The 18,830-nt window shown below is 36.0% G+C and overlaps 1 protein-coding gene across 1 annotated transcript in view; it reads right to left on the bottom strand.

Moving 5' to 3' along the window:
• The window catches only part of LOC137621389 (cytotoxic granule associated RNA binding protein TIA1-like), a 44,430-nt gene that overhangs the window by 4,558 nt on the left and 21,042 nt on the right, over positions 1-18,830 (bottom strand). Inside the window, exons 5-6 of the mRNA XM_068351687.1 lie at positions 13,444-13,570; positions 12,107-12,148 (exon numbers count right to left, since the gene is read on the bottom strand). Of these exons, the coding sequence (XP_068207788.1) occupies positions 12,107-12,148; positions 13,444-13,570 (169 nt within the window). The remainder of the gene's footprint in view (positions 1-12,106; positions 12,149-13,443; positions 13,571-18,830) is intronic.

Here is an 18,830-nt window from a genome sequence, read left to right on the forward strand (position 1 = left end):
TATCTGCTCCTTGTAAAATCATATTGAAAGCAGGTCACTCAATAACCCCCCAAAATAAAAATATAGTGCCTACTAAAAATATGTTGCAATTAAATGTAAATATCTTTCAGTGCATTAAGGGCCAAAAGGAGAAGTTAGGTGAAATGGGAATCAAAATCTCAGCATGTCAAGAGGAAAAGGATTAATATTCTGATAGTGACAAGTGTACTGAACAAGGGAATACGGCAAATACCTATTTGTGGTATGTCACTTGAGAGGTTTATGTTTTTGTTGATATATCTAATGAAATATAGCTCAATTCACTTATACAAGACAAGCATGAATAGATCACCATTACGTTCAATAACTATAGTCCAATTCTATTTATCTATTTTCTCATTGTATTGTATATTACATTACTGTAATCCCTAACCAGTACATTAATAGTTTCCATGGTTTTACTGTCACACTCTTAAACTTCATCAAGACAAAACCACTATAAGGTCTTAGAACACCAAGGAAAAAAAAAAAAATTTCATGATGTAAAAGTACATATTTTTGTAAAATTTGCCCAGCTCCGCTTGCAAATTTTTATATTCCTATTTTGAATATCTTAATTATAACAATGATTAAGTCATGGTTTGGTCTCCATCTGTGGCTTATTTCCCCAACCATAGTGTCCCTTCTTATGAGAACTTTTTCAATTACATTCAAATTTACATGTACTATTTTGCCTAAATATTAATCCTTCCTTTTTATCACATGCCCAGCAGCATCTCAGTTCTATTTCTAACTGGTCTATACCACACTTCACCATTTCTTCATTCATAATATGACCCCCCCCAACAATTTCTGGCTGTAAGCTTCCCTATTCTGTTGTCATGTTTTCTTAGTCTCCATTTTAACTGCCGAAGCCCATGTATGTACTACATTATCAACTTTTTTTGTTTACTGATGGAAGACTACTTTATCAACAGTCATAATCACTTCATTCAAACTACTGTACTCCTCTCTCGTGTCTACTTAAACTATTGTGCTCAGCAAGTAAAGTTTTCTGATCCTTTCAAGACATTCCTTTTCACCAAAACTGCATATTGCACCAATCTCTCTTCCCCAATTTCTACTTCAAATCTCTTGAGCCACTATCATACTTACTTAACGTGCACCTTCCAGTTTTTCTTTGTCCCTTCTTAAAACATGTTGCAGTACATTTAAATTAAGTACAGTACAGAATTCAGGTTCAGCACTTCATCTTTCTTACAGCATCCATAATAATTATCATGACTACTTTTTCCCTATGCTACACCTTATCAGTCTTTACGTTACGTGGATTATTTTGTTTACATTCATTTTCAGTTTTCTCCTCTCCATATCACCCTTCCATTTATTTACACTCCAACCAATCTCTCTCTGTGTCTGTCAATTTCATTATCCACAATTTCAATCCATACATCACAGTTGGTACAAGCACTTTCTCATACAGAACTCTCTCTACATTCATCCCTAACCTTATTCTTTACTACTCCCTTCACTGCTCCCAACACTAAATCCTTCCACTCTTGTGACTTACATCTGCTTCCACTCCACTGTTTTCAGCAACAATAGAACTATAAACTGATCTGCTTCTTCAAGTAACACTCCATACAAAATGACATTCAATCTAGCACCACCCTCCCTTCTCGTCCACTTCATATCCTTACTCTCTTACCCACATTAACTCTGAACTGCCTTCTCTCACACACACTTCTAAACTCTGCAACTAATCAACACAGCTTCTACGATTCTGCAACCAATTCATTGTCATCTACAAACAACAGCAACATTCATCTCCCACTCATGATCACTCTCATCTACCAGTTTCAATCCTCAACCAAGTACTCGAGCATTCACTTCTCCTAGCTCCATCAAACAAATTGAACCACCATGGTGACATCACACATCCCTATCTCAGCCCACTCTCACTGGAAACCATTCATTAATTACATTCCCTATCCTAACACATGTTTTACTACCTATGTATAATAAACTCTTCACTGCTTGCAACAAACTTCCACAAATTCCTTATTACCTCATCACACATCCCCATTAACTCCATCATGAGCTTTCTCCAGTTCCATAAAAGCAAAACATACCTCCTTACCTTTTGCTAAATATTTTTCATATATCTGCCTAAATATAAAAATCTGATCCATACATCTCCTACCTCTTCTCTGCACTTCTAAAATTGTATCCTCTGGTTTATCCTTAACCCTATTAATTAACACAATACTATTCACTCATGTCCAAAGAGTAACACCAATCTCATTAAACTGATATATAGCCTGATTTTTATATGTAATTTCAGGCAATTTGATTTCCAAATTTTACTTAACCTAGCCATTGTCTGATTTCCGTCTATCACCAAACTCTAATTCTAAAGACCCTGTATTGGAATTCATTGTTATTACAGCAGTCTAAGCAGGCAGTGACGTGGTCCAAATTTTTTGCTCTCCCCGAGGGTATGAAGTCTGTGAGGGATTACTTTTAAGGTGGGGTCAATAAGGTTACCAATTGTGATTTCCAGAGGCCTAAGTGAGTAGAGTTTAATTGAATATATGTTATTACATAAAATAATGGTAGTTCCTAGGGATTCTGTATTTATTTCAGGTATGTAATACAGTCAAAAGTGTAGATGCCCATCAATCTTTTGTGTTTTGTGTTGTACTTTTGAATCCAGGATGTTGAAAGTACCCTGGGTGTTGTTTGTCACGAGTTTGCCAACGCTTTGCATGAGGGCGTCACAGGCAGTGATGACATTGAGCCAGAATAGTACGGCAATTAAAAATCAAAGCAATGCGGAAAGTGAGGGGGACATTATTCCCCCTGGTCTAACATCGTGCCCAGTAAAAAGTTTGTGTCATGGGTGCCAAGTGGTGTGGCCCTTCCAGAAATACTGTAGGAGTATGATGCCACTGCTTGCGCACACACCTCTCCCTCACCCCACTAGCAAGGTTAGGTCTTATTGGAGGGGGAGATCGGTAAACGTATTTCCTGTTACAGACACAGGAGTTCAGAGCTGCAATGCTTTTAAGCCGGAAAATAAAACCTTTGAAATTGCAACGTCAATTGGGTTTTAGGAACATTGCCAATCAGCGAGTGAAATGCCTCAGATCAATAGCAGCACCCTTGAAGTAAATGGGGAGATGTACGAAGCAGGTGGTTTACTTAGTGCCAACAGCCAGAACTTTCATGTCATCGAGTGCTTATAAGTAGCTGGGATTAGTGTCACCAAGGTTTCCTATCAGCAGACATCACAACCAATGAGGTAAGTCTCCTGGCCCCCCTCTTCTCAGACAACACAGGTGATTACAGTACCAGTCCCGCCCATAGAGGACAACATCCTAAGACCTTCAATACATCCAGGGAACCTTTATCAATGATGATGGGCAAGTAACACCACAAATTTATTGCTTGACACCTTACCGTATGCCTATCATATGCTGGCAGCAATCTCCAAGCATTGGGAAGAGGAGTTCAAGGACCAGCTTGACAAAGATGTTTGGAAGGGCATGATAGAAACAGTCCCAGCAGGGGGATGCAACAGAATGGCGTGCAAGCAAGAAGACAGGCTTCCTCGCTGACCAGTAAACTTCCTAAAACTCCACACCCACTGTCTTTGAGATTATCACTATACATCAGAATCTTTGACATGGTTTCAAGCATTCTTATACCCACAAAACTACAATGGACATGCATTGGGGTTTTGACCAAGTAAAGCTGCCGACTTATGACCTTCAACCAAATGGGGATACCAAATGGGGACGGTATCATTACCATAAGATGCCCATGGGTTTATTGTTCAGCATCGGATGCCTACACATAATGATTTGACAACACCCTGCATGCTATCAACAGGAAGCATAAGTGTCAGTAACACACATACGTTCACTGTACGGAAAAGGCATTTTATCAAGTGTATGCATTCCTTTCAACATATGCTTCTGCAAGGATAATGCTCAAACCGAAGAAATCAAAATTTTGTAATAAGTTACCTTTGTTGGGTAATTACCTGGCAAAGGAGACTAATAAGCCTGTTGGAAAACATCTACACGGTATTCGTACCCTCTACATACCAGAAAAGCACTCCATCACTGATATTGTAATTGTCATGGTATAGATTCGTGAACCAGTTTGCCCCTTTTTACTCCAAAAAGGAAACCGGGAAAAAGCATATTGGGATAGTCAGTTATGCAGCAAACTCCAGCAGGCACAGGAAGTCATCTCCCAACTAGCCAAGGGCAGCTTGTTACTGTATAAGACATCCCCCACGATAATCATGAAGAATTGAAGCAAGTGATGAGTTTGTAATTCAGCTGACAGCCCTTTTGTTGTAAGGGCGGTTGGCGTCTTGCCTTCACCCCTTCTTTAGGGTTCAGGATCAGCTAGAAATAAATCAACAACTAGTAAAATACTCTGCTGATCAAAGATACATATGTTTAAAGATTTATGTCATCAGGTAGCCGCCAGCCTATACGGAGTACACCAGGGCCTCGATTATATGCTTAGTATGTTGGCTGGGAATAGGTGATCTTCAGCATCTCCATGCCCAATGTACCTAATGTAATGAACATGCCTCTTCATTGCCTCCCGAAACAATGGTACTCTCACCCCTAGAAGATATCCCTTCTAGCAGGTAGTCACATTTCAGGTGGAAGGCAATGTATACATGGCATTACTCAGACCAACAACATGGTTGAAAGTATCTCACTCCTCTAACTGTGCCAAATCTAACAAAATGAATAACCACCTTCAGTCCTACAAATCACTGTAAGGGGGGGGGGGGGTAGAAAAAATATGGGCTGATAGCGGTACAAACTTAGCCAGTGAAAAGATGGAGGCCTTCTTTAGGAGATGAGGAAGTCATGGTCCCTCTTTCATTAGCCCAATACCCCTAGTCCTGGGCTGATGGAGGTACAAAATTAGCCAGTGAATAGATGGAGGCCTTCTTCAGGAGAGGAGGGAGTCAAGGTCTCTCTTTCATTAGCCCAATACCCCTAGTCCAACAGCAGGGCTGAAGCAGCTGTCAAATCGGCAAAGAGGTTTCTCCGAGAAAACACATCAAAAGGTGGGACCCTCGAGTTGGACAATACTGCCCTGAGGATACTTTAGTATCTCAATAGTCTCTCAGGGGGTCAACATGTCGCTGTCTCAGCTCGTAACAGGCCGCCAACTACGTAACAGGGTTTCTACAGCCAGAAGACACCTGTTGGTAGACAGGTACTGGAGACAGACAGTATGTCCAAGGGAACTGCAAGTGGCAAAATCCCTGGGACAATGCCCACCTCGACACCTTCAGGAAACTCGCCTATTGAACTAGGACCAATGTGTACATACGGAATCCTGCTACCAAACATTGGAACAGGACAGAACACACTAAAAAATAAGGCCCTATCTACAGTACAATTACACTCGGCAGGAGTGGAAGGCATTCAAAAGTGAAATACACAGCACGAGTCAACCAAGCACACCAGTGTCCTGGTCTGGCACCTCTGCAGACCCTTCAACCTCAGAACCAGTCCCACATTCCTGTAGGAGACCAGGATGTTGATAGTAGGGTTAAAATGGCTGCTGACAAACCAAACTGTGCTATTTTCCCTGTTAGGGGCCCTGGGCTTTTAGCATCCTGCTTTTCCAACTAGGGTTGTAGCTTAGCATTTAATAATAATAATGTGATATTTTAGTTATTTTCATACCATTATACAGACAAAAGGCCTTATTCTCTGTTACCTGTCACTAACTTGTCGAGAGATTGAAGTCGATTTGTTTTTCTCTATATGTTTACAGTACTTATATTTGACTAATACTACTCAACCATTATGTTTAGTGCATGTCACTAACTTCTAAAGTCCATGTTATTTCATTCTTGCTTATCTCTTTTTGCCCTAATTGCAGCATGGTCTTCCCCTTCAATTTTTAAGTTACCATGTACAATCTTGAGGGGGAAGGGGGTGTACAATCTTGTGGGGGAAGGGGGTGTACAATCTTTGGGGGAAGGGGGTGTACAATATGTTTTGATCATGAACGGCCTGCTGATATCGAGCTACCACCGGTTACCGATTGTGGTGGTCAGTCAGCTCTCTGTTCCCTAACAATAAATATCATTGTGGATCCTGTAATTTATTGCAAACCCAACAAGAATAAAATATATTGACATAATGGGAATGTCCTATTACAAACTAGAAATGGCTACAAGAGCAAGAAAAGGTTGGACTATTTAGTAGATATAAATATACCACTGTAGCTATCTTACTAAGAGGCTAAGGGGAGTCTAGGAAGATTTTCCTCGAGGAATCTTATGTTGACCAAAATCAGAAGTAAAATTATCGCATTCAGTTCCTGAGTAAACTACAAGCAAACAATTGTGATAAGGTATTAAATCTTGATAATGCAAATATAAGACCTGTATAGATTTTATGGGGCACTGACATTTAAAATAGAATATATGTGCTTTCACTCTGCAGTGTGATCAAACTATAATGTTTTTAGTAACGTACAATCAACAGCTGCTGCTAAGTAATGAGTGTCTGCTATTTATTAACAATAATGTTGATCACCCATGAAGACTGTTTGGGCACAAGAAATATAAAACAATGAAAGAGAAAAACCAATCAGTCAAATATTGCTGAAACAGCATGCTCTCTGGTTTTTTAACAAAGGGACCCTGGGTGGTATGGAGGAAGCATTGCACTTGAGAAACTACTAAGGACATTACATATACAATTTAATGTTACATATGTAGCTAATTCAAGATAGCTTCATTTGGCACAGACGACTTTACAAAAAATGATAAAAATAGGGCCTAGTTCTCAGAAGGAAGATTCATTTGTCTAGAAAGTTTTTGTAATGGTAAATATTTTGCTTCCTTTCCATAAAAAGTTGAAAAAAGTAGGTTATAATTACTGGGTAGTTTCTGACATGATTTCACAACTAAACTAAGTTATAGTCTGGCATTTTATCAAATTGGAACCAAGAGGAGCCTGAGTAAACTATAAGCAAATAATTGTTTAAAGGGAAAAAAGTACAATATCCCAATAGTAAACATTAAAAACTTAAGTTTTGTAAATATAAAACCTGTATAAAGTTTATATGGGCACTGGCATTGAAAATAACATAAGTGTTTTCACTCTGCAAAGTAATCAAACTACCTAATAATGATTATAACAATATAAGAAATTTGACAAGATATATGGTATACCCTACCACTTCCTCTATTAAACCTTGCTCTAACTCACACTCACTATCAGCAGTTTCTAGTCATCAGGAGAGTAGAAAACATATGTCTAGAGGAACCCAAGATGGGGGGGGGGGAATTAAAAGGCTATACCTGCCCGGTACATTCTGACATGAATTAAGAATTGGAAGCCATAACTATACTCTCCTATTTATTATAGATGGGAATTTGAGCCAAGTACAGCCAGAGTGGAGTGGAAGTTAGTAAAAGAAAATTTTGTTGAGATTGCAAGAGATGTGTGTGGCAAGAAGGTTGTTGGAGGCAGCATGAGGAAGGGCAGTGAATGGTGGAATGAAGGAGTGAAGGTAAAAGTGGAAGAGAAAAAGAGGGCTTTTGATGAATGGATGCAGAGTATTAGTACAGAGAAGTAAGAAAGATATAGAGAAAAATGTGGAAGTAAAGCGCAAGGTAACTGAGACAAAGAGGGCGGCTGACCTGAGGTGGGGTCAGGGATTGGGTTGTTCATATGAAGAGAATAAGAAGTTTTGGAAAGAATTGAAGAGACAATGAAATATATGGAAGGTTGTTAAAAGGAGAGGAGGCAAGGAAAAGGGGCCGGAATATTTTGAAAGTTTACTGAATGTTGAGGATAATAGGGAGGCAGATATAATTGCTGTTGCAGGTGTTGAGGTGCCATTGATGGGAGATGCAAATGAGAGAGAGATTACAATAGATGAAGTGAGGAGAGCACTAGATGAAACGAGAGTAGGAAAAGCGTCTGGTATGGATGGTGTGAAAGCTGAGATGTTGAAGGAAGGGGGTGTGACTGTACTTGAATGGTTGGTGAGATTGTTTAATATGTGTTTTGTGTTGTCAATGGTACCAGTAGATTGGGTTTGTGCATGTATTGTACCACTATATAAGGGTAAGGGAGATGTGCATGAGTGTTGTAATTCAAGAGGTATTAGTTTGTTAAGCGTAGTTGGAAAAGTGTATGGTAGAGTAATGATTAATAGGATCAAGGATAAAACAGAGAATGCAATCTTAGAAATACAGGGTGGTTTTAGAAGAGGTAGGGGTTGTACGAATCAGATTTTTACAGTAAGGCAGATATGCGAGAAATATTTAGCAAAAGGTAAGGAGGTGTATGTTGCGTTTATGGATCTGGAGAAAGCGTATGATAGAGTTGATAGGGAAGCAATGTGGAATGTGATGTGGTTATATGGAGTTGGTGGAAGGTTGTTGCAAGCAGTGAAAAGTTTCTACAGAGGTAGTAAAGCATGTGTTAGGATAGGAAATGAAGTGAATGATTGGTTTCCGGTGAGAGTGGGGCTGAGACAGGGATGTGTGATGTCGCCGTGGTTGTTTAACTTGTATGTTGATGGAGTGGTGAGAGAGGTGAATGTTCGAGTGCTTGGACGAGAATGACCATGAATGGGAGGTAAATCAGTTGTTGTTTGAGGATGATACTGTACTGGTTGCAGACACAGAAGAGAAGCTTGGCCGATTAAAGACAGAATTTGGAAGTGTGTGTGAGAGAAGGAAGTTGAGAGTAAATGTGGGTAAGAGTAAGGTTATGAGATGTACGAGAAGGGAAGGTGGTGCAAGGTTGAATGTCATGTTGAATGGAGAGTTACTTGAGGAGGTGGATCAGTTAAAGTACTTGGGGTCTGTTGTTGCAGCAAATGGTGGAGTGGAAGCAGATGTACGTCAGAGAGTGAATGAAGGTTGCAAAGCGTTGGGGGCAGTTAAGGGAGTAGTAAAAAATAGAGGGTTGGGCATGAATGTAAAGAGAGTTCTATATGAGAAAGTGATTGTACTAACTGTGATGTATGGATCGGAGTTGTGGGGAATGAAAGTAATGGAAAGACAGAAATTGAATGTGTTTGAGATGAAGTGTCTCAGGAGTATGGCTGGTGTATCTTGAGTAGATAGGGTTAGGAACGAAGTGGTGAGAGTGAGAATGGGTGTAAGAAATGAGTTGGCAGAGAGTAGAGGTCCCCTTTTTTGTTTTTGTTTCATTTGTTGATGTCGGCTACCCCCCAAAATTGGGGGAAGTGCCTTGGTATATGTATGTACAGTATGTACAGCCAGAATAAAAAAAAGGCAAAATATTTGTTCAAAGCAATGACACTATTACTAATTGAAAGACTAAATCTGCTTTTTTAGCCTAATATTAAAAAGCTGCTAACCAGAAGAAACATGAATTGAAAATAATTTTGTTCATAAGAAACTCTGTAGTGACCCTTAAAAATTCACCAAGGAAACAATATATCTATCATACAAAGAATGGAACCTAAAAAGATTTAAGACTTTAAAACAACGGAAATACTAAACTAAGATGCATCAAATTTTTGTTGAGGGGGGTAGTTGAAGAAGACAGACTACAAGAGAGGAGGGAACAATTGTAATAAAAAGCTGTAAGATAGAGAATAACGAAGGCCTATAAGTGTTGTCCATTAACAATGCAACTTGCAGGACTATAATCTGCCACAACCTTGAGTGCAATCACAGGGTTTTTAAGATACACGACCAAAGCATAAGCGTTCCTCTCCATTTTAAAAATTGAGGATTGTATTTAAAACTATTTAAAAAAAAAAAACTTACATAAATTAACAAATACGCGCCTTTCTCCTTACGTTTCAAAATGTACTTATAGTTTGCTGTTCATAAGAACTAACTGTTATAACTCGCTGGAGCCTATGCGGTTGACATTAACACCCAACCCACCAATAAAAAATATATAGACTTTTACACTTAAGCTAGACAATTAACAATCTTCTAGAAGTACATATTGTTAATTGACAGAAGAAATATTAATGTCACAACTTTACAATCATTTTTAAAAAATTAATCTTCAATAACAATATCATTATTGTACAGTACTGATAGTAATAACATACCTTTTGACCACCCTTTCATATTTTCAGAACTTATACATAATTAGAAAACAATGCAATGTCAATAATGAAAGTTACACCTTAATCCAAGTGAAGTACTTGCCAATTTATGATAAAAATTTAAGCAATAGTATCAGCAACATCCTTAAATACTTAAAGATGCAAATCTGAAACATTAAAGCATGCAGTAAAAAAGATGTAATTTGCTAAAAATTTGTCCTTGAAAAACTTTGAAATTGCTTGATAAAAAAAACATGGCTGGGGCTGTCAGGGTACCATAGAACATTGCTATGAATGAAATGTATTCGGGCAATTTTTTGGGCCTTGGGCTGAAGTTAAGCCTTCTTGACCATTCTTAATAATTAACTTTTAAGAGCTTTTAATGTTTTGTCAAGATGAAACCCCAGATTTTAACTTAAGAACAAAATGCAAACAAAATTCATGCACCTATAATAATTCAACGTTTGAAAATAATATACTAACTAATAAAGTTTTGGATTTTAAGTACTGTTTCTTAATTCAGATATGAATAAAATCATACAAACTGTATTAACAAAATTTTGTACAAATATCTATGCATATATATTGTACATAGATTTCCAATCACACACAAAAAAGTTTAGAGCATCGTTGCAAAAGAAACAAAAATTTAGAAAATAAAGAGAGCCATCCAGCATTGCTGGGCAAATTAAAGTTAACTTCCATGTCAAGAAAAATAAGACTTTTGGGCAGCAGTTTTCTCGCTCTCCTTCATATTGGTCAAACCAATGAACATAACTTCTGTACTTATAGAGTAATTCAATACCGTAGAAGTTGATCCTAGACAGAAGGGGGCCTTTGTTGCAAATGAACTTCAGGGATACTACACTGCTGCTAAAAGAAAATTACAATTTTTGTTATTCATTCACTGCATTAGTCCAAAAGCCAAAAATTTATTGTATTTTTGTTATCTCTCCACATCTATAGATATGTTGCCACCTTCCTATGGCTTAGTCAATAAGGTTTATGAAGCAAAACTTAACAGTCCATTAAGTGCTGAAGCTACATTATTTGTACAGTCTCTTATAAAAAATATATGCTCCAATGTGAATTTTATGGTCTGAAATTCCATTTTACTTAGTAGTATACGATGGTTTATAAATATTTGCGAATGGTTATAGAATCCAAGAGAAATTTAGCAGAATTTAACATTGAAGATAATAAAATATTAAAACCGACAAAAAAATTAAGAACCACCCAAGAACTTTAACTTGCACATCTCGATAATAGAATATACAGACTATACTGCCCTGAACGTTTGTCATTATCCAAGGCTGTTGTCCTTTACCCATCTTTAATTTCTAAAGCCACATGACTTAACAGATTTAGGCTTTCAACGTTTTCCTGATTCTGAGGACAAATTTAGCTTTACACCTAACGCTTCAGTTTGATTTTTAAAGTAATTTCAGTCATGAACTCTGGAAAAATGCACATTGCATAGGCTTTCTGAAACACAGGTGACATCAATACTTTAAAAAGCAGACTATGCTCTTTCTCAGTACAATTATTCAAGTACAGCTTTGACATGCACTCTGGTCTGGCCAATATTTAGGGCTGCGAATGATACTGATAAAACTAGACATGAATGACAACCAATAAAACCAGATATTTCATAAAACAAATAAAAAAATTATGTGTATAATATAAATTTACGACTGATGCTAATTCTACTGAAGGATGCCTACTCATCAAAACAATTGACAGAAAACTTTTAAAAGCTTGTTTTTCTAATATTCACAAAAATATAAAAGTTAATTCTATGTTTTTCAATGATCTAATTCTTAGAAAAGTGACAATGAGTGGGCATCCTTATACCCCGTGCATTATGATGGGAAAACGTTGGGTTAACACGAGGTCAAAGGGACATGGGAATGAGAGGGTACTTTTTTTTCAGGGAGGGAGTATGGGGGATGATACTTCTGAGGGGGAGGGGGGAGACTTCGCCAGGGGGGCGGCCAGGGGGCAGGCCAAGACTCACCAAGGTGCCGGGGGTGCTGCCCAGGAGGTAGGGGCTCGACAGCTGTAAAATTATGCCAAAATTTAGGAGAGTCAAAATTCATCACACCAGCAAAGAGATAAAAAGAGTAAAAAGACATAAAAGAGAAATAAAACGAATAAAAACTGATTCAGTCCTCCAAAGCAGGTAAAGGGTTCAGAGTTAATGCAATCCATCCGATATCAAATGCGCAGTATTTTCTAGCATGTGGTTTCATGAGCCAAATTACAATATAGTAAAACTCTATAAAACTGGCAGAAGAGATAAGATTTAGTAAACGGTCCTACCAAGGAGAACTGTGGCCATGTTTTCAAGACAGTACTGTTTTACTCATACTATAAGAATTCATAGATGTCTAGCATGTAACATTCCTAATGGAGATACTGTAGTAAGAAACAAATGGTGCAACGTCTATCATAAACCACACTCTTTAATTATTATTCAAGCATGCAGTATCCGTAACCAATAAAGATAAAAGAAACAATTAAGAGAAGCTGGAGTCAAGTATATTATTATAACAGGATTATATAAGATTATGACTAAATGTTACGTAAAGCAGATATATCTATATATTAAACCAGTGAAATAAGATACTTATTTTTGCCATAAAATAAATCAAAATCAAGAAAATTAAAAGTTTGAAATAAGACATGCAATTTTTGTATACAACATTTAATAATGTTAAAAAGAGCTAGTGAGCAGCATGCAGTTTCAGGTGTTTTGAGATGAGAATCATGTAACTGTCTAGACAAAATGTAACTGGGACAAGCCATGATTGTATATGATGAATACAATCATTAACTCCCCCATATAAAAATGTGCATTAATACTATCAATGACAGCAAAGGCTTGATCAAGACAGAAAAAGTTTACCACGAGAGATAGAGTAAGATATTTGACTGGACATTATCATCATCACATTGTGATCACTACAATGAAAAGGAAAAGCTTTTATGTGATGGAGCCAAGTAAAAGTGGTATAGAAGTGATCTAATTATGCTATGACACAAAGCTATGATAGAAGATTCACATCTCTGATTGGAATTCATAATAAGAAAACGAAATAAAAAGAAAATTAAGGTGAATGTAAAATAAAAACACACACACACAAAGACTGTGAGCTTTCAGCACTAAGACAAGAAGAAGAAACATTTAAAAGAGATATTTAACAGCAAGAGACTATGTAATAATTGTAATGGTATAATATTAATGTAAAAGAAAGAGACTGAGGGTAGTCTGTGGCATGGACAAGGTGACACACAGCTCTCAACAGAGAACTGGGATCTCCTCATCCGTGCCCACTGCCACTCTCAACATACCTGGAACTGCTGTACGGGGTAAGCTCCCACCATCGATGTCGGTTGCTGGAGTTGTGCCATTTGACCTGTGGGCAGCTGAGGCTGGGGTACTCCTTGCCAAGTTGGGACACCGGGCATTCCCGCCATGCTGAAATAGGCAATACAAGTATGAATGTTCTGTTCGTACATATGACATCGTAAAAGCAAAGGCATTCTTCAATACAGACACTTTTTATATATATTTAAAAATTACATCGTAAAAGCAAGTACATTCTTCAATACACACTTTTTATATATATTTAAAATTTGGTCGTGTAAGATTACATCGTAAAAGCAAGTACATTCTTCAATACACACACTTTTTATATATATTTAAAATTTGGTTGTGTTAAATTGCATCGTAAAAGCAAGTACATTCTTCAATACACACTTTTTAATATATATTTAAAATTTGGTTGTGTTAAATTACAAAGTAAAAGCAAGTACATTCTTCAATACACACACTTTTTATATATATTTAAAATTTGGTTGTATTAAATTAGTACACCTCCATGAAACAAAACCAAAAAAAATACACACAAAGATAAGACAGGAACAGAAACGATTATATAATGAATGTAACACGGAATATACGAAAACCTAGGTTTAAACGTTACTTCTTGAACTGTAAACACATATAAATCTCCAATTAAACAATTACAAATTAGGGGGACATTAAAATAGAAAAAAGAAGGCAATACTTCCTCTGAAGGAAAGGAGTATCATTTTTTTTGGGGGGAGGGGGGTTGAAGGATATACATGATATTCCTATAGGAATCCCATTTCAAGATAAGCTCTCAAAGAGGTCCTTTCATAGTAAAACATTTGGACAAATATCAGTTTTCGAAATAATCAAGCATTAATAAATACAACGTTGCTAGTAGCACTGTGGTTTGTTAAAGATATATTCACCAGTTACATACAGTTCTGCAGAAACAGCAAAAACTCACTTTGTGATATAAAACTAACTTTCTTTATCAGCATGGATCATTTATAAATAAAAACAGAATTTTAGTCAACATGCATTTAACAGACTTCTCACCCTCTCAGACTTTGCAATTTTCAATGTTTAAACTTTATCACTGCCTACTATGTTTAGCCCCATTAAATTTTACCCATTAACAGAAATGATTTTCTCATAATTAACAGCACCATTAAAGATAGATCCAACGAGGAACCGATCTTATCAAATAAAACTGTCTTCAATAACTTAGAACACGAGGAAATAAATCAGAAACTTATTTTTTACCAAAAGCTAAAAAAAATGTCCAAATCAAAATTTCAAGAAAACGTGTTGAAGGGTCAAAATAATTAATAAATTAATTATATTCTTAATGCTAATTAAAAAAAATTGTGTTATGGTTCATACTCTGCCTAACTGGTTTAGAAAACTAAAAATGTTGACACAGGACGTTAGGATTTAACGGAAAGTGAAAATACATTTATGGAAATCAGCGTTCCGTTTTTCGATGATAATCTCCAAATGAATTATTTATACTGAGTGTGTGAATCGGTATCTACATACAGGTAGCGCAAAATATTCTGCAGAGACATAAATCATGGATGGAAAATCAATGACCAAACGATGTCGTCAGCTCTCGAAAGTCCCAAGCGTTTCGTACACTATTTTGAAATGAATCATAATGACACGAGGAACGGAAATAATAATTATTTTCTCTGTAATTTTGCTTCGAAAAGAAAGTATTGGAATTTTGTTACCATAATAAACGGTTATATTGAAGCAGAAAATTAGAGATATCACCATTGGCAACTTACTGATTCTTGAATCAGTAATACTTAAGTTTTTGGACATGAATGCCATCTGTGGCTTGTTTTTTTTAGTATTTGGACCTGTGTTTGTTCAATTTTTACAGTCCTTTTGACCTGTGCTAGTTAAATTTTTACAGTCCCTTTGACCTGTGCTAGTTAAATTTTTACAGTCCTTCTGACCTGTGTTAGTTCAATTTTTACGGTCCTTTTGACCTGTGTTAGTTCAATTTTTAGTCCTTATGACCTGAGTTAGTTCAATTTCTACAGTCCTTTTGACCTGTGTTAGCTCAATTGCTACAGTCCTTTTGACCTGTGTTAGCTCAATTTTTACAGTCCTTTTGACCTGTTCTGCTTCAATAAGTCATAAGATTGAAAATAGTTCTATAAAATGACCTAATCTAAGATGTACAAACATCACAGGTAAGGTTACAATATCTGATAATGCAATGGACTAAAACTTCCTTATTGACCAGGCATTTGCTTTCATATAGAGCTGGTGTTTCCATTAGACCCAAGACGTACCAAGAGTCCGTATATAACTCACTCAAGATTTTATGTTATCAATTAAGAAACTACTTGATGCGTCAACTTGCATAAAAATAATCAGAAAGAACAGAAAAGGATTGCATCATTAGTTAAGAGAAAAGAATGCAAAATGTAACTGAAAACAACGATAAAAAGCGAATATGGTACAGCAGTTAAGTTTCAATGATGCAAGGAAAACACACGATGGTTGCCCACTTTGTGACGGTGGCTTCTTCTATGTGCTTTAAGAGTATTTGCTTCCTCAAACTCTTTTTGTCTAATAACACACGAGATTAATTTCCCTTCTCTCTCTCTCTCTCTCTCTCTCTCTCTCTCTCTCTCTCTCTCTCTCTCTCTCTCTCTCTCTCTCTCTCTCTCATCAGTGCTTTGTGTACTTTGGCTTAAGACGACGGATCACGAAAGAAAGCAGCCACTTCAATGTTTGCCTAATTATAACTTTTATAGAGACCCCCGATGAAATTTGCTGGAAGGTATAAAGGAGGTTTCCAGGAATTAATACAATTTTATTAGGGTAAAACAATTTCCTCATTTGTCGTCTCTCGTTGAGATTATGATATTAGCAGGAATGCAAAGCCGGGCTTCTAACGATGCAATGAAATACAAATAATTGAAATGCAATTGTATTAAAAAACTTGTGAATTGTAAACGAAAACAGGTGGTTTTCTCTCTCATATATAACAACTAACTATTTGGTTTCCAAGGAAGTTTACCCTCCTATCATTGTCATGGAAGCTTTCATAAATGTAATTATTAAAGGGATTCATCTTTAGAAATCATTTTGTAAGTCTTTGCTGGTATGAAATGACTCTTATTTCATGGCTAAGTTCGGGAAAAATTATATGAAGCTTTCATAAATGTAATTATTAAAGGGATTCATCCTTTGAAATTATTTTGAAAGTCCTTGCTGGTATAAAAGGACTCTTATTTCATGGCTAAGTTTGGGAAAAATTATATGATAGGCGATGGTTTTATAATGTTTAAACGACATTTCTTTCTCTGATAATTTAATATTGTGTGTATGTGTATATATATATATATATATATATATATATATATATATATATATATATATATATATATATATATATATATATATATATATATATATATATATAGCACTTGCACCGACTAAGTATTTAACAGAAGCAATAATACTAACTTTTAATGTGTCTTGCCATCAAAATCATAGTGAGAAAATTCTAAAAAGTAATAAAAGATATTGGATGTTTGACTATATAGTGTAGTAAAAACATATTTTGTTAAAACTGACGAAGCGACATTGTAGCACTGTGAAATTGTGTCTTTTAATCGCTTAAATAACTATTAAAAATAAATACTTATCGTTAGTGAAATTTACTTGAATCATTTCCAGATTTAAACAAAAAAAAAAAAAAAAAACACTGAAGACATTGTAGCACTGTGAAATTACATCTTTTAATCGCTTAAATAACTATTAAAAATAAATACTTATCGTTAGTGAAATTTACTTGAATCATTTCTAGATTTAAAAAAAAAATGAAGACATTGTAGCACTGTGAAATTATGTCTTTTAATCGCTTAAATAACTATCAAAATAAATACTTATCGTTAGTGAAATTTACTTGAATCATTTCCAGATTTAAAAAAAAAAACACTGAAGACATTGTAGCATTGTGAAATTACGTCTTTTAATCGCTTAAATAACTATTAAAAATAAATACTTATCGTTAGTGAAATTTACTTGAATCATTTCTAGATTTAAATAAAAAAATCCAAAAAACAAAACAGAAGACATTGTAGCACTGTGAAATTGTGTCTTTTAATCTCTTAACTATTAAAATTTAATATACTTATCGCTAGTGAAAGACTTGAATAATTTCCAGATTTAAAAAAAAAAATCCAAAAAACAAAACAGAAACCTTGCATCCATTATTTGCGACATAAAACTCAATAAAAACTCTATTCTTTCTCTATGTTACTCCACTTGAACGACGAAACCCTTCCCGCATACGCAGTTCACACTCGATGGTTTTTATCACTCACGTCAGCTTTCGCCGAGCGAAAAAAAAAATGTGTATGGACGGAACTTTTTTTTCCAGTGTATTCTGTTTGTTTAGTCGGGCATCAGCATTCCGTTCAGCTGTGAACTTGGAAATGAAATTGAGGGTACAGACCAACTACAGAATATAGTGGCCTTTTCTTGTAAATGCAGAGACGAGGCACTGGTCTGAATGACAATAGATGGGGAAAAAAGATAAATTAAAAATGAAGAGGAGAAAATGAAACACCTATTGTAAAGATGGAAGGAGGCATTTTTGGGGGTCCTTCATTTCTTTTTTTTTTTTTGGAAAAAGATAAATTAAAAATGAAGCACCATTGTCAAGATGGAAGAAGGTATTATTGGGGGTCCTCCATTTTTTTGGGGGAAAAACAAATTAAAAATGAAAAGAGAATGAAATTGAGGGTACAGACCAACTACAGAATATAGTGGTCTTTTCTTGTAAATGCAGAGAAGAGGCACCGGTCTGAATGACAATAGGGGAAAAAATATTAATTAAAAATGAAGAGGAGAAAATGAAACACCTATTGTCAAGATGGAAGAAGGTATTTTTGGTGGTCCTCCATTTCTTTTTTGGCAAGACCTAGAACTCACTCTGTTTAAAAGTTCAACGGGTTTACGACCAGTCAGGAACATGACCTCTCGTCTTACAACTACTCTCGACACACCTAAGGTCCAAAATACAAGGAGAGAGAGAGAGGGGGGGGGGGTAGAGGGAGGAAAGTCATTAGGCACCTCTTGTATAGAGGAAGGGAAAGCACTCTTACTTAAGAATGTTATGCTACGCGACCTGAAGTTTCTTGGACAAGGAGGTAAGGGAAATAAGTGGATTTTTTTTTTTTTTTTTTTTTGAGTACTACTGCATTTTTTTCGGTGGATCCTGAATAAAGCAGAATCCTTTCGAGACTTGGTAGGTTAATTTGTTCAAAAGGTTAAAATAATCGTGGAAAATTCCACTTCAATTTTTATGATGATTTTTATATAGGCGTAAGAAATGATGATGCTGATTTTATAT

This window comes from Palaemon carinicauda, chromosome 28 (assembly GCF_036898095.1).
Source record: "Palaemon carinicauda isolate YSFRI2023 chromosome 28, ASM3689809v2, whole genome shotgun sequence".
NCBI classification, from domain to species: Eukaryota; Metazoa; Arthropoda; class Malacostraca; order Decapoda; family Palaemonidae; genus Palaemon; species Palaemon carinicauda.